Below are 17,645 nucleotides of genomic sequence, written 5' to 3'. Positions count from 1 at the left end.
GGGTGCACAAGGGCTGCACATGGACTGACATCACTGGGCGCACAAGGGCTGCACATGGACTGACATCACTGGGCGCATGTGGGCTGGCATCACTGGGTGCACAAGGGCTGCACATGGACTGACATCACTGGGCGCACAAGGGCTGCACATGGACTGACATCACTGGGCGCATGTGGGCTGGCATCACTGGGCGCACAAGGGCTGCACATGGACTGACATCACTGGGTGCACAAGGGCTGCACATGGACTGGCATCACTGGGTGCACAAGGGCTGCACATGGACTGACGTCACTGGGTGCACAAGGGCTGCACATGGACTGGCATCACTGGGTGCACAAGGGCTGCACATGGACTGGCGTCACTGGGCGCACAAGGGCTGCACATGGACTGACATCACTGGGTGCACAAGGGCTGCACATGGACTGGCGTCACTGGGCGCACAAGGGCTGCACATAGACTGACATCACTGGGCGCACAAGGGCTGCACATGGACTGGCGTCACTGGGCGCACAAGGGCTGCACATAGACTGACATCACTGGGCGCACAAGGGCTGCACATAGACTGACGTCACTGGGTGCACAAGGGCTGCACATGGACTGACATCACTGGGTGCACAAGGGCTGCACATGGACTGGCGTCACTGGGCGCACAAGGGCTGCACATGGACTGACATCACTGGGTGCACAAGGGCTGCACATGGACTGGCGTCACTGGGCGCACAAGGGCTGCACATGGACTGACATCACTGGGCGCACAAGGGCTGCACATGGACTGGCGTCACTGGGCGCACAAGGGCTGCACATAGACTGACATCACTGGGCGCACAAGGGCTGCACATGGACTGACATCACTGGGCGCACAAGGGCTGCACATAGACTGACATCACTGGGTGCACAAGGGCTGCACATGGACTGACATCACTGGGTGCACAAGGGCTGCACATGGACTGACGTCACTGGGTGCACAAGGGCTGCACATGGACTGACATCACTGGGTGCACAAGGGCTGCACATAGACTGACATCACTGGGTGCACAAGGGCTGCACATGGACTGACATCACTGGGTGCACAAGGGCTGCACATGGACTGACATCACTGGGTGCACAAGGGCTGCACATGGACTGACATCACTGGGTGCACAAGGGCTGCACATGGACTGACATCACTGGGTGCACAAGGGCTGCACATGGACTGACATCACTGGGTGCACAAGGGCTGCACATAGACTGACATCACTGGGTGCACAAGGGCTGCACATGGACTGACAAATACACCAGGAAAATGAAGTGTATTTTCCTGGAGTATCTGACGGCAATTATCGGCCGTTTACCGCTAATTAGTGGCCGTATTAAAATGCTTAGTAAATTAGGAATTACCATTCTTTTGAAAGTAGTAGTCTATTGATGGTGTATACATTCGTATTTGTTAATACAAATACGAATGTGCCATCAATACGAATTGCCGTATTTTCGGGATAGTAAATCCCGAAAATACCAATGTGAAAAAAATAGTTTCCTTTAGTAAATTTCCCGCACAATTTCTAGGTATACAAGCACTAGGCCTAATACTAATAGTCGACAGTGACTAAATCAACACCTAAGAATGGTCGACATACCCTAGCTCGACATTGACAGAGGGTTGACATGGATTAGATCAACATAAGTTTTTCACATTAGTCTCACTCTATGTCCGCTTGGATAGTAAAGTATGAAAACCCACCTTTAAAGGAAAAAAATAGTGAAAAACTCATGTTGAACATATTTATTTCAACCATGTCTACCTTAATCTTGCGTCGGGTGTGGTATGACTCAACGACAGTCGGTATCCCGACTGCCTGGCCAGCGCAACAAAGCCTCTTGCGGGCTCGCTGCGTTCGCCACCTATTCTATTCTCCCTCTATGGGGGTCGTGGAATAGCCGCCGGCCGTCGGGAACCCGGCCGTCGGTGTTTTAACAGTCGGGATTAGGGATGCCAATCCCGGGGCATTTTTTCAATCCCGGATTTCGGGATTGAAAAATGCTCAATCCCGGGATTCTCGGGATCCCGGGATTGGCATCCCTAAAAGAAAAACATGCCCTGTCCACCCGTTTAATCGACATGGCAGGGGGGGGGGGTGGACATGGTCGGGCATCGACAACAAGGGGTGGGCATCGACATGGGGGGCGGGCATCGACATGGGCGGGCGGACAGAGCAGCGCTGCGGGGGTGCCTGCTGCAGCCCCGCAGATTACCTTACATAGGCGGGCTGGAGTGGGGCACATAGCGCTGCGGACGGTGAAGCTTGCAGGAGGGGAGGTCAGTGCGGCCGGAAGCAGTCACCTGTGATAGGCTGCTGTGGCCTGCGCAGCGTGACAGTCAGAGGTCACGCTGTGCAGGCCGCACGCCGGGGTCTGGAACAGCCGGGCAGCTTCAGAGCGGGTGCTCAGAAGCTGCTCGGCATTAGACTGCGTGCGCAGTCTAATCCCGAAATCCCGGGATTGGATACTCCAATCCCGGGATTGAAATCCCGGACATTTTGGGGCCAAATCCCGGGATTGGCCACCCTAGTCGGGATACCGACGTCAGGTTAATGACTGTCGGGATCCGGACTGTCGGGACCCCGTCCGGCACCCTCTTGCGTCAACCTTCAGTCATTGTCCCCGCCGACCGCACTGCCCTGCCGGTGTTCTAAAAAATTTATTTGAGCCCCTTGGAATTTACTAATATAATACTGGTAGCTAATTCCTTATCATCACCAGCGCGTACACCGGTACGTGGTCGACGTTTCACTGGTTTTTCACATTTTTTTCCCATCTTGTATATTATGCACCTATTATAGTGCACTAATGCAGTGCTCATTGTTATACCAGTCATGCACACACACAGTGTATATATATATATATATATATATGCAGCTTATATTGCTGTGTTACCGCTTCACACTGTCTACTGATGCTGCTGCTTTACTTCCACTTGTGTAGAAGCTGCCATTGTCTCTGACTCCTGTTGCCGTGGTATCATTTCCGGTCAGGTGACCAGAAGTGGGCGGAGCGAGCTTGAATGCAGGCCGGGCGACACTTTCCTGCTCCCCCTGCCCTCCCGGCTCAGATGGTACGTCCCGTCAGCCGGAACATTCGCGAAAGAGGATATAGACCGAGCGGCGTCCGGGCCCCGCCCTGTGCGAATGGCAGCAGCTGCAGTACTTCCCAGGCTGTGGATGTAGCCGTGGATCACGTGACACTGTGCAAACTATTGGGGACTATTCGGGGGGTGGGTTGGGTAAGTGTGTGTTTATTAAATGTTTGTATTGCGTTTATGTCCTGAGGAATAGGACACGTTCCCCGAAACGTAGTCTTGTATTAAAGGGTGTTTTACATTGTTAGTAGTCTCCTAGTTCTACCTTCATCTTTGCTGGATATATATCTATAGATGTGTGTGTGCATATATTATCTATATAGATGTATAGATAAATATCTATAATGGACATCTCGTGGTGGCACCCAATTTCAATAAGGAGTCAAACACATGTCGTAAGCGTCAACGTTTAGAGGCTTTTTATTGCGCCTCTTTGTCAGGACATACAAGTCAAGGGGGACAATCCCCCCGTTTTGCTACAGGTTGGGATAATTTGGTCTACAGCATGATGGTCGACACCATTAGGTCGACATGGGAAAAGGTCAACATGGTTCTAGGTTGAAAGGTTATTAGTTCGACAGGTCATTAGTTCACAGGTCATTAATTCGACAATGTCTAGGTAAACAGTGAAAAGGTCGACATGGGGTTTTTCACAGGTTTTTTTACCTGAATGTCAACACAGTCGACATGGACACAGTTTAAAGTGCACCGCATCCCCTCGCGATGCGTCGGGCCTCGATGCGCTCGGCACACTACTTTATTCTCCCACCACACCCTAGTGGATGGTAGGGCATGAAATACCACCTGTCGGCACATGTCGGCTCAAAAAACGGTGAAAAACCCCATGTCGACCTTTTGACTGTCGACCTAGACAGTGTCGAACTAATGACCTGTCGGACTAATGACCTGTCGACCTTTTCATATGTTGACCTAGAATCATCTCGACCTTTTCGTGTCGACCTAATGACTGTCTACCATCATGCTGTAGACCAAATGACCGCACCCCCTCTGCTACCCTGCCACTCAGCTTCCCCGCAGCCTCTCCTGCCCGGCCACTCATCTACCCAGCTCTACTGTACAGCCACTCAGCTTCCCTGCATCCCCTCTGCTACCCGGCCACTCAGCTTCCCCGCAGCCTCTCCTGCCCGGCCACTCATCTACCCAGCTCTACTGTACAGCCACTCAGCTTCCCTGCATCCCCTCTGCTACCCGGCCACTCAGCTTCCCCGCAGCCTCTCCTGCCCGGCCACTCATCTACCCAGCTCTACTGTACAGCCACTCAGCTTCCCCGCATCCCCTCTGCTACCCGGCCACTCAGCTTCCCCGCAGCCTCTCCTGCCCGGCCACTCATCTACCCAGCTCTACTGTACAGCCACTAGCAATGCAAATGAACATTTACAATTGTTTGTATAATACAATAAAATAGCTTGGTGGTAAGGCATCGATAACAATGAGGTATTAATATTATATATATATTGACAATTTGTTTTACCTGTTACAGGTTGAGTATCCCCTATCCGAAATGCTCGGGACCACGAGCATTCCGGATAGGGGAATTTTTCGGTTTTTGGAATATATTTTTTAAAGCATACTTACCTGTCCCCTGATGGTGTCCGGTGGTCCCTCGGCGTCCACAGCAGGCCTCCGGCATCTTCTCTGGGTCTCCAGCGGTCCCAGGAATGCATTGCGCGAGTGTGCGCGCGCATCGGTGACGTCACCGGCGCGCGCGCACACTCGCGCAATGCATTCCTGGGACCGCTGGAGACCCTGGAGAAGATGCCGGAGACCTGCTGTGGACGCCCGGGGACTTGGTAAGTATGAAAAGAGGGTTAGGGGGTTAAAAAAAAAAAAATTCGAATGATTCCAAAAACCACGGTTTTTGGAATAATTCGGATAAGGGATGTCCGGATACCGGATACTCAACCTGTATCATTATTCTCTATAAATATACAATTACAATAAAATAGAGTACATTATGAAAAATCGAGCATAAATATTTGAAGTGGTTTTTTTTACCAATGAATCAATTAATTATATAGAGCTGGGGGCCCGGAGCCTTAAGGAGACGCTAGTCAAGTGTAAAATTAAGGATTTAAGACAATGGGTGAGAGAATCAGAAAGTGAGAGATTTGGTAAGAAATCTCCAGTTTTTTTAAAGCAGCAATCATTTACACTTCAAAATCAAACTGGTTTTGCAGTGTAAATGATTGCCGCTTTAAAAAAACTGGAGATTTTTATACCAAATCTCTCACTTTCTGATTCTCTCATCCTATTAAATCTCACCCAGTGTGTCAGTCTGCAGTGCTGGCGTATGTAGCCCCACCCCCTTGCGGCTGTTTACCCCAATCCGCGGGTCGGCGGTGAGGAGGTGGAGCCAACATGACACACCTGTAATGTAATTGTCATGTTGGCCCCGCCCCTCACTACCGACCCGCAAATTGTGCGATTGGAGCCTGGTGACAATGCATACTTAGCATTGAGACATTGCTGTGATAAATAAAAAGTTTATTATATTGATGTAGTGCTGCTTCTAAATTGGAATTATATATATTTAAAATTTATTTTTTTCCCTGACAATTACTATGTCTATTCTGTTGTAGTCATGGATCGTACTATTGCACCATTGCCTGAACTATTAACACCAGAAATAACATTAAAGGACAATACAAATTCATCTGATCCGTGTAATAATAAGGTAACCCACTGATCACCTCTGGTTGTCTTATGGGGATTACAATATTTAATATCATTAAAGGTTTTTTCCTGATTAGATTCGTTATTCAAATAAATTAAACTTCCAACACAAACAACTAAACACTGATTTATTGTAACCTGTTTTTACATTTTTTTAGTAACTATTTTCGCCAACGACCCTATTTGTGAATTGTGTATTTTATTTAGTTTTTATTTATCAACATTAGTTTACATTGAAATTGTAATTTTATAATTGATATGTTAAGAAATTAGTTTCACTGCGGCCTATCTTAAACTCGTTTAATGCCAACTTACATTTGCGGCCCCAATATATGAGATATGGTTGATAAAACCGACATCACATCATGTGGTAAAACGGATTCGTTATGAAATACCGACGATCAAAATATCGACAGCTATTGACCGACGATCAAAATCCCCACATGGTCAAAATACCGACATTTAAAATTACAACAAGGTCAAAATACCGACATTTAAAATTCCGTCAAGGTCAAAATACTGACATATAGAATGTAGACATGGACACAGTTGGAAGTCAACCGCAGCCCCTCGCATCGCTCGATTCGCTCGTAATGCTTCAGGCACACTATTTTATTCTCCCACCACGGCCTAGTGGATGGTAGGGCATGAAATACCGCCTGTCGGCACATGTCGGCTCAAAAAACAGTGAAAAAACCCATGTCGACCGCGACCTGACGACCGAAAGTCATGTAGACTTTTTCACCTGTCTACATTCTATATGTCGCTATTTTGACCATGTCTGGATTTGAAATGATGGTATTTTGACCTTGTCGGTATTTTGACCTTGTCGGGATTTTAAATGTCGGTATTTTGACCTCGTCAGGATTTTGACCTTGTCAGGATTTTGACCGTCGGTCAATGGTTGTCGGTATTTTGACCGTTGGGATTTTGACTCCAAAGGTGGTTGTTATAAGTGTTCTGTGGTGGTTGTGTTACGTGCAATGATATGGCCTTACAGAAGGTATTCATTGACGTGTACCTCAAGGTATGTGATGTACTCAAGACAGGGGTAAGAAACTGCTCCAACTTGAAAGTAAATGGATTCATGTGCGCGGTCATACAGTCAGTCTGGGAGGTCTGAAGGAATCTTTAAACTTATGGTGTGTACACACGGTGAGATTCCCTTTCTATTCGACTTAAGATTCGATTGCTTTGCAATCTTTGCTATCTCTGTACTATTTACATACAATTCATACAATCTGCATTAGATTTGCACTATATAGTCATTGCTGCCCTTTCTATTTCGCTATCCGAAATGTGCGGAACGGGAGCGCGCTTCGTATCGGGATTGAAAGGTTAAAAAACCTGTTCATTCCCCATGCGATGTACTGTATATGCGATCGATGCGATTTAGACTAAATCTCCCCGTGTGTACACAGCTTAGGCTGTTTTTTTGTAAGTATTTTGCTTTTTGTGTTTGGACTATTTCTCTGACATGCAGCAGGGACCACTGGAATCACTTCGGGTATTAGAGCTGGGAATGCTGGGAGCTAGGCACGTCTTAATATTAATTAGGGGATACTGGCTCCTCCCCTCTAAGACCCACAATCCCCCAGTGAGAAAATTGTGCCAGGGAGTTAGGTCACAGTTTTTTCTGCTCCTGCACATTTTTCAAGCTTTTTGCTCTATTTTTTTACAAGAGTACTTTTCTCTTGGTAGCTATTGTGAATCCCTTCCCCACCTATTTAAAGGTGTGGGTCCGGGTATTCAGCGCCCCTGGAGATCCAGGTCGTCAGTCAGGACCTCATTAAAGGTGCCTGCCTGCACGGGTTCCGTGTTCCTGCCGCCCCTCCAGCAAAGGGGCCGCCAGTCACGAAGTGGAAGCCTCCGGTGGTGAGTAATGCGCTGAGCGCACTTTCCACACGCCGTCCCCTGCTCTCCGTCTGCCGCGCTGTGCGTTGTTCCTCTGCAGCGTTGTGAGGCGCCGCCATCTTGCGGACGGCGCGTCCTCGTGTACAGGTCCCACTCGGCAGAACTAAGTGCCGGAGGCATTACACGGAGGAGCGCTAGCAAGCGGGTGGCTCTGGACGCTGTCAGGTCTGTACAGGCTGGCTAGGTAAGAGGGAGAGGGGACTCGCTATTCAACGGAGGCGGGCATGGCGCGGCCATTACGCAGATACACAGTAAGGCTGACTCTTTCCTGTTCACAGGTGACTGCAGCTTAGAAGGCTCTGAAAAAGGTTTATTACGGACACAGTGTTTTGCGCTGTATTGGTCTTGGTGTTAACAGGGCTCATTCTCCTCCAGGTCTCACAGAACCCTGAGGTTTTTGGCTTGTGAGAGGTGTATCTGTACTCAGTGTGTGTGTGTGTGTAAGATCCTGTATCGCGCGCTGTTATTGGACCGGGCGAGCAGGGATCATGACGGGCAAGTCCAAAGCCTCTCAGAAGGTTTTTGCTTGTACTGTTTGTACAGCAAAGTTTTCTCAATACACAGCTGAGGGTAATGCCACTGTTTGTCAGTCATGTTCAGGTGCTGAATCTGCATCACTGGCGGGGTCTCAGGCGCCCCAGTGGGCCTCAACCTTGGTAGGTACTATGTCCAAGCTCACTTCTGAGTTGGCGCTGGCTCGCAGAGCTGAGCCTTCGTGGGCTACAGCCCTCGCAAGGTCTGTGGAGGGGTTAGCTAGCTCCATGAGCAGACCAGAGAGGCCCTCTACATCCACCAATAAGCGACCTTATCAGGCTCTTATTGTGGAGGATGATTTAGATGAGGAACAGGATCCATTTCATGAAATGGAGGATGGTGAATGGGAAGAGGTTCAGGATGCCATTCCTGAGGGAGAGCCGACACCTTTAGGTATAGAGGCTCTTATTATGGCGGTAAAGGAGGTGCTTCGTTTACCGGAGGATCCTAGACCAGAGCCGCAGGAGTTTGATCTGTTTGGCGGGGTTCAGAAAACGTCAGTGGTCTTTCCCTGTCCAAATCAGGATCAGCTTGTGGCAGCATGGAAGAACCCGGACAAACGGTTCCAGATTCCCAGACGTTTTCCTTCTCTGTATCCCTTTGAGCCAGCCGCTCTAAGCAAGTGGGAAACTCCACCGCCTGTGGACACCTCAGTTTCCCGGCTGTCCAAGAAGACGACACTGCCAGTCCCTGGGGCTTCGGCCTTGAAGGATCCTTCAGATAGAAAGATGGAGGCTACCCTCAAGGCCATTTATGTAGCAGCAGGGACTCAACTCAGACCGGCTATAGTTTCGGCCTGGGTAAATAGGGCAAATGTCAAATGGGCGGAGTTAATCATTGAGGAGTTGGAAGCCGGTATACCTATGGAGGAGCTACGCCGCCTAGCCGAACACATTAAGGAGTCGGCTATGTTCTTAGGAGAGGCTGCTAAGGATGTATCCTTAATTTCTTCTAGAATCTCAGCTAGCGCCATTTCTGCGCGGCGAGCTCTCTGGATTCGCTCTTGGCAGGCGGATGCGGAATCTAAAAGGGCTGTGGAGGGACTTCCCTTTTCTGGGGACATCCTCTTCGGGCCTGAATTAGACAAATGGATCTCATAGGCGACGGGGGGAAAGTCGGCCTTCCTACCGTCTGCAACTCCTCCCCCTCCTAGGCGACAGTTCGCAGGTCCGTCCTTTCAGTCCTTTCGGACCCAGCGCCCCTTTCGGGGCAGAGGAAGAGGCTTCCAGTCGTCCAGAGGTTCCAGGGCCAGAGCCCGTCCCCAGGCTGCTCCAAGAGTCCAGGACCCTAAGCCCCAGCAGAAGCCGGTGGCATGACGGTTTACCAGCTTCCGTCAATATTTTACCGGTAGGTGCCCGTCTGTTGGCCTTCAGAACCCAATGGTTCTCCCTGTCGGAGGATCCTTGGGTTCGCAGGGTAGTTTCAGAGGGGTACCGAATTCAGTTCGATTCCACTCCTCCGGTACGGTTCTTCACAACAGCTCTACCAGCAGCTCAGGAAAAGAGAGCGAGCCTGCTAGAGGCCATTCGGATCTTGCTGGAGGCTCAGGTCATCATGCCGGTCCCAGCAGCTCAGAGGAACACAGGGTACTACTCAACCCTCTTTGTAGTCCCCAAGCCGGATGGGTCAGTCAGGCCCATTCTCAACCTGAAGCCTTTGAATCTGTTAGTCTCTTATCAACCATTCAAGATGGAATCAATCCACTCAGTGATTGCCTCGTTGGAGCCAGGGGAGTACATGATATCCTTGGATATCAAAGATGCTTACCTACACATCCCGATTTGGATTTCTCACCAGGCCTTTCTCCGTTTTGCCATCGGTCGGGATCATTTTCAGTTCAGGGCTCTGCCCTTCGGATTATCGTCAGCGCCCAGAGTATTCACCAAAACTCTATCAGTGGCCATCGCATACCTCAGATGTCAGGGGGTGACCATAATCCCCTATTTGGACGATCTCCTAATCAAGGCCCCAACGAGGGAGTTACTGGAGAGTCAGGCGAGGTTAACTACTCAGACGCTCACCAGCCTGGGGTGGATAATGAATTTCAAGAAATCCTCTCTAGTCCCATCCAGGAGGATCTTGTTTCTAGGTCTTTGGCTAGACACGGAGGCTCTGAGAATCTACCTGCCGGAGGACAAGATCCAGGCGATCTTGCTCTTGGTTCAGAGGATCTTACGTCCACAAAAGATCAGCCTTCACCTGTGCACGCAGCTTCTAGGGAAGATGGTGGCAGCTTTCCCAGCTCTGACGTGGGGACGTTTCCACTCAAGACCGTTTCAGTGGGATCTTCTCAGGAAGGGTGCGGGCTCGCACCTGAATCTTCACAGAAGGATCCACTTGTCGGCCGAGGCGAGACATTCACTACTGTGGTGGCGACACAGGAGGAACTTGATAGAGGGTCGTCTGTTTGCAGTCCAGGACTGGATTGTGTTGACGACGGACGCAAGCCTCCGCGGCTGGGGTGCCGTAGTACTTCACCTCTGTCTCCAGGGCAGGTGGGACCTGCAGGAAAGTCACTTGTCCATCAATGTCTTGGAGATCAAAACCATATACAATGCTCTGCTGGAGGCTCAGGAATTCCTTCAGGGTCAACACGTAAAAATAAGATCGGACAATGCCACGGCAGTCGCCTATGTGAACAGGCAGGGCGGCACGAGAAGCAGCATGGCCATGAAGGAGGTAAGGAAGATCCTTCAGTGGGCGGAACGGTCAGGAGTAATTCTGCTGGCGGTATTCCTTCCAGGTCGGGAAAATCTAGAGGCCGATTTCCTCAGCAGGGAGGACCTACACCCAGGCGAGTGGTCTCTCAACCCCGAGGTGTTTTGAGAGCTCACCGACAGATGGGGAGTTCCCGAGGTGGACCTGATGGTGTCTCGGAAGAACCATCAGCTACCAGCATACGTGGCACGTACAAGAGACCCTCAGGCCATAGCGGCAGACGCTCTGTCAACGCCGTGGGAGTTCAGATTTGTCTATCTGTTCCCTCCACTTCAACTTCTGGGCCAGGTACTGAAGAGACTCAAGAGGGAACCAGTGCAGGCTATTCTCATAGCGCCCTGGTGGCCTCGCAGAACGTGGTTCTCAGACATCCAGAAGTTACTGGCAGACGAGCCAGTTCGGTTGCCCCTCAGACTGGATCTTCTTCTACAAGGACCCTTTTTTCATCAGAATCTGCCACAGCTGCATTTGACGGCGTGGCTGTTGAGACCGAGGTCTTGCGGGAGAAGGGAATTCCAAGAGCTGAAATTCCTACGATGTTAAGGGCCCGAAAGCCCGCCTCAGCAGCGCATTATCACAGAATATGGCGCTCATATGCGGGCTGGTGCAAGTCTAAGGGCTGGCCATTCCGGGTCTTCAGGTTGTCCCGCCTTCTGTTGTTCTTACAGAGAGGGTTGGACGGTGGTCTGAGACTGGGTTCGCTTAAGGTCCAGGTCTCAGCCCTGTCCGTCCTCTTTCAGAAAAGATTGGCCCTCATGCCTGAGGTGCAAACATTCTTTCAGGGGGTTCTTCGGGTCCAGCCTCCCTTCGTACCCCCCACAGCTCCTTGGGATCTGGATTTGGTACTGGCCTTCTTGAGGTCTGAGACCTTTGAGCCACTGGACAGGGTGGAACTGAAGTTCTTGTGCTGGAAGACAGTGCTTTTGCTAGCCCTGGCCTCAGCTCGCCGGGTTTCGGAGCTGAGTGCTCTGTCCTGTAAGCCTCCGTATTTAATTTTCCACGAGGACAGAGCAGAACTGCGTACCCGGGCCGGGTTCCTTCCGAAGGTGGTATCCTCATACCACATTAACCAGCCTATTGTGGTGCCGGCTTTCCAGGGAGATTCTCCGGAACAATCCTCTTTGGACGTGGTCAGGGCTCTTCGGATTTACGTCAATAGAACCAGGTCTATACGCAAATCGGATTCCTTATTTGTTCTCTATGACGCTTTCCGCAGGGGGTGGCCTGCGTCTAAACAGACAATTGCACGATGGATCAAGTGGACGATCCGCAGTGCTTATCTTCAGGCGGGACAGGTGCCCCCTGTCTCCTTGACGGCGCACTCTACCAGATCGGTGAGTACGTCGTGGGCCGCTGAGAGAGGGGCTTCTATCTCTCAGCTGTGCAGAGCGGCCACTTGGTCGTCTCAGAACACGTTTGTAAAATTTTACCAGTTCGATACCTTTGCCGCTTCGGCTTCGACTTTCGGTCGTCTGGTTCTGCAGAATCCTCAGCACTCTCCCTCCCGGGGCTTGGTCTTTGGAACCTCCCCGAAGTGATTCCAGTGGTCCCTGCTGCATGTCAGAGAAAAGAGGATTTTGGTACTTACCGGTAAATCCATTTGTCTGAGATCAGCAGGGACCACTGGACACCCGCCCGGCTGCTGGATTCTGCCTGTTGTGGTTGCTGTTGCAGCCCGGTCCGATACCTGCGTGTGGTATGTATGGTTATGGTTTTTTTATGTTTTTCTGTAACCCTTTCCTCTGGTGGGCCAATTTCCTCACTGGGGGATTGTGGGTCTTAGAGGGGAGGAGCCAGTATCCCCTAATTAATATTAAGAAGTGCCTAGCTCCCAGCATTCCCAGCTCTAATACCCGAAGTGATTCCAGTGGTCCCTGCTGATCTCAGAGAAATGGATTTACCGGTAAGTACCAAAATCCTCTTTTTGGCTTCAAAAGTGTTATAACCAGGGGGTTACGGTAATATCATATATTCCTATAGTCTTATTGCGCTATGGGTAACGGCGTGTATATTTTAGTGTGAAATTAAGATGAAATATAGAAATGCCATTTAACTTTAGTTGATAGTAAAATTTTATAAATACCAGCTAGTGAATAGGAGCTCGTTCCCCTTTTTTATAACTTGTTCCCCTTTTTTGTAACTTTTTTTATAATTGTTTTTTTTTTTTTTTTTTACAGTCAAGCGTCGCTTACATGTTCTAATAAAAAAACTGTTTCTAATATTAACACATTTTGAATATTTTCATTGCCCAGATATTGGTGTAGGTTTTTTAAAATATCATTACAATCACGTATTTAATATTTACACAAAACAAAGATTTATGTATGTCATTTGTGATGTCACTTTATATGTGAATATATACACGTGATATGTTATGGACTTTTTATGGATGTAAGCTTGTTGCATATTCCCCAGGGGCCGCTCCTTCTCCCAGCCCAGAGTCCTGATACATTACTTCTGGTGGTGAGGCCGGTAGCTGGTGCTCCTGGCCCGGGCGGAGGAGGGACCGTAGACAGGGGCAGTTCAGGTAAGTTATCTGTTTATTTACTGTCTTGTCACTTTATATAATTGTTGATTGTCCTAAAGACGGCTTTGCCCAGAACACCATAGACATTAATAAACCATACAGCATTCAGACACTGGAAGCACAGGAGCTAGATCATTGATCCAGGTTATTGCACTATACCTAGTGGAAATATCATCCTTTAATCCTACTTGAGATTCTCTTATCCTGTGGGAAGAGTTCTTTTCCATATTCTTTAACACTATCAAGAAATCTTTAAACCTAACTTCAAATGGTTTAGAGAACTTAACCCCTGATGAAGTCATTTATGACGAAACGCGTCGGATCATTTTTGGAAGAATTATATTATGGAATCCGTGTCTGTTTTGATCTAATAAATTTTACTGATTTTAATTGTATGGTCTACCATTTAATTGTTGATTGAGGTGGTGGATCACATCAAGCACACTTTATATCTTTTTCTTCTATCTATCTATCTATCTATTCCATCCTCCACTAACAGGGAGGATTTATAGAATGCTGCTATAACAACCAGCGCAAACGAAAGTCTATTCCACTTTTGAGAGATATATATATATATATATATATATATATATATCATGTATGTGTGTGCATTTATATATTTTTTCCTGATATTTACTATGTCTATTTTATTGTAGGCGTGGCTTGTGCTACTAATGAACCATTACCTGTACTAGTAACACCAGAAATAAGAAGAACGGACGGTACACCTTCATCTGATCCGTGTAATAATAAGGTAACACATTGATCACCTCTGGTTGTCTTATGGGGATTACAGTATTTAATAGGATTATAGTTTTTTTTTCCTGATTAGATTTGTCATTCAAACAAATTAAACCTCCAACACATCCAACTATACACTGATTTATTGTGACCTGTTATTACCGGTACATTTATTTTTAGCCAACGACTATTTTGAATTACATATTTTATTGAGCTTTAATTCTTAAGCATTAGATAACTTAGATCCAACAGATTGGTGCGACTCGCAGGCTCCGGTGCAATGCACGCGTGACTGCGCATCTCATCAGACCTGCTGTCATGTGATTGGTCGCCTCAATCGCATGAAAAGTGCCCAAATTGCATGTGAACGGCCCGAGTGTACAAGAGTCATACTTGATTGCACCAGTTGTTTTGGCCAAGTCACATATTCTTCTACCTCCTCCACTAGAGGAGACGGGGACTACGATGGGTATAGAATAGCCTGAGAGCAGAGTCTGGGCTCCAAACATTTAGTTTATTTCCCAGCAGTCCTGACTCCGCCTCGTTACCCCGTCCCCAGCCTCTGTATCTGTACTTGTATATAAGTTATGGGTGATGGCGTGTATATTGCAGCATGAAATTAAAATCAAATCTATAAAGGCCATTAAACGTGAAAGTTGATAGTAAAATGATATTTATACCAGGTAGTGATTGGGAGCTTGTTCCCCTTTTTTTATATAACGTATTTTTTTTTTTTTTCAGTCACGCGTCATTTAAATTTATCACTATAATCTAATAACAGATATTTTAAATATTAACACATTTTTTATATTTTCAGTGCCCAGATATAGGTGTAGGTTTTTAATGTTATATAGCAGCACTCACTGGATAAAAATGTTATTCCAATCACGCATTTACTTTTTACACAATGTCCTTTGTGATGTGTATGTCCTTTGTGATGTCACTTATATGTGAATATATACGCGTGATATGTTATGGAATTTTTTTTTATTGATTTAAGCATGTTGCATATTCCCCAGATTCCTGATCCCTCACTTCCGGTGGTGAGGCCGGTAGCTGGCGTGCCTGGCTCAGACGGAGGAGGGACCGGAGACAGGGGCAGCTCAGGTACCTATCTATTATCTTTGTCACTTTTTTTATAACTGTTGAATGTCCTGAAGACGTTATATGTGTACAAAAAAACGTTTTTTTTTGTTCACACCTTAAAAAAGAGGCCCAGCAGCCTCGAAACGTCGGTCTATGGCCCTTATTCTGGTCGGTGCGGATATATCCGCGTGCGTTCGGCCCGCCGATGTTTTGTGTCTGCGCATGTGCAGAGGCGTCTCTGCGCATGTGCGAGTGGGGCGTACGGCCAAATCCCGCATGATATGTGAACACTCCGAACAGGGGGTGGAGAGGGGCGTGAAGGGCTATTTGGGCTCATTACCATATGCATACGCCCCACGTTTCATGGGCGTTCCCATGGAAACGCTGGGCGTACGTATGGTAATGCGGCCGTGACGCACGTGTAGGGGGCGGACATATGACATCGCCGGATGTCAGCTGCCCGCCCAGATCCCTGCTTTTGCACGGAAAAATGTCCGTGTGGTCTGAGGTTGCGGGAGCTGGTGGAGCACTCGGTCCTGCAATCTGCGACCATCGAATGGTGGGGGAGGTTCCCTTAGATGGAGGAGGCATATTCCGTGAAAAATACACGTGCAGTCCGTTCGGCCAGCTTCTTACCGTGTACGGACGGAGTTGGCGATCCGTATGGAAGGCGGGGTTTCGGACGCACGGTCCTGGCCGCATAATCGGATCCGGCCGCACCGATCAGAATAAGGGCCTATGTGACACCTTTTTCACTAAAGATTTTTTCACATTCAAATCCGTGAGTGCCGCCCTCTTCCTTTTTACTTTGTATTACTATTGCTGGGAAGGCAACACGATATTGGGAGCTGTCAACCAGAATGCCGACCTACCTTCGAAAAAATATATATTTTTATAAATATAATTTTATATATATTTTTTTCTTTTATATTTAACTTGTTACTCGCAAATTATTATCCTATGTTGTAACTTAAATTTTTTAAGAATTTTTAAAACATACTGGGAATATCCTTTGCGCAAAAATTCATATAAAATGACAATTATTGATGGTAATTTAGAAATTAGGTCGCTGCTACTCTATATACTGTGCGGAGTTTGTATATTCTCCCCGTGCTTGTGTGGGTTTCCTCCAGGTACTCCGGTTTCCTCCAACACTCCAAAAATATAATGGTCGGATAATTGGCTCCCACAAAAATATAACCCTAGAATTTCTGTGTGTGCGTGTACATGTGGTAGGGAACATAGATTGTAAGCTCTACTGAGGCAGGGACTGATGTGAGTGTTCAATTATTCTCTGTACAGCGCTGCAGAATATGTGTGCGCTATATAAATAACAATAATAATAATATATCCTGACAACATTTCTTTAAGTGAAATGAAGCTTCCTTATATAATGGTTTTCAGGGCAGAGTCACCTTGCTCTTGAGGGTGGAATTGCTGCCCAAGCGATAGGCTGAGGGTGGGTTATTATAGGGACCATTGGAGCCTTGCAAGAGTCTGTTATGCGTAGATTGCCTGTATGTTACTGCAGAAAATTCAACCTATGTTGAAGGATTGAGCGCTATTACCCAAGCTGTCTTCCCAAAAGCGGCTGCTTGAATAAGGGGAAGGTCAAACCCTTAAAATATGCAAAGAAAAAAGGTAGTTTGAGCAGCGCTGACAGTGAAGGACACTTAATAATTAAGAATAACAATTTATTACACAATTGAAAATATATATTGAATCAATGAAAACATAACCACATGATAATTAGGGCAATGGGGCAACTGTCGGTAGGACCAAGTGGTGGGGGGGGGGGGACCAAAGAATATAACCTGCACTGATCCGTGGAAATGAGTCCCGATGGAATACAGTCCAAGGATAGATTGTCCGGGATATCGCTGGAGGAATCGGTCCTGAGGGATGTTGATAGGACCAATCTTAAACCTCAACCAGTGTTGCGAAGAGTAGTCCCAATGATGGTCTGTGGCTTCCAAATCGGGTGTATTTGGTATCAAAGGTGATCAGATGGATTAGCAGGAGATGGTCCAAAATGTCACTCAGGGTCCAAACCAAGGGGGGGCCCCAACGCGTTTCGCTGGGACTAAATGCCAGCTTTATCAACCTTTTTTCTTTGCCTGTATGTTACTGCCTGTAATTATCATTGCATATGGATTTAACCTGCTATACTGTGACCTGCTGTTGAAAATAAACATCAGTGTCTTCATCTGAGTCCCCATGTTTGTGATGCTTGTCTCCGTGCATATAAAATATGTGTGTGTGTGTGTGTCTGTGTGTATTTTTCTTCCTGATATTTACTATGTCTATTTTATTGTA

General features: G+C 47.7%; 1 protein-coding gene across 4 annotated transcripts in view; it reads left to right on the top strand.

The window, feature by feature from the left end:
• The first annotated feature begins 3,057 nt into the window (after window positions 1-3,057).
• LOC146073577 (uncharacterized) overlaps window positions 3,058-17,645 on the top strand; it is a 114,860-nt gene continuing 100,272 nt past the window's right edge. The window contains exons 1-5 of one of the 4 annotated variants that reach the window (XM_083180816.1): window positions 3,058-3,259; window positions 5,716-5,810; window positions 13,391-13,502; window positions 14,156-14,256; window positions 15,263-15,350. In XM_083180816.1, coding sequence (XP_083036942.1) covers window positions 5,718-5,810; window positions 13,391-13,502; window positions 14,156-14,256; window positions 15,263-15,350 — 394 coding nt within the window. In that variant the 5' untranslated portion in view covers window positions 3,058-3,259; window positions 5,716-5,717. The remainder of the gene's footprint in view (window positions 3,260-5,715; window positions 5,811-13,390; window positions 13,503-14,155; window positions 14,257-15,262; window positions 15,351-17,645) is intronic. The other 3 variants (XM_083180813.1, XM_083180814.1, XM_083180815.1) reach the window with 3 other exon arrangements.

Source organism: Crinia signifera, chromosome 4 (assembly GCF_055691185.1).
Source record: "Crinia signifera chromosome 4, ASM5569118v1, whole genome shotgun sequence".
Classification (NCBI taxonomy): domain Eukaryota; kingdom Metazoa; phylum Chordata; class Amphibia; order Anura; family Myobatrachidae; genus Crinia; species Crinia signifera.
The sequence above is the reverse complement of the archived record's forward strand: the minus strand, read 5'-3'. Positions and strand labels throughout refer to the sequence as shown.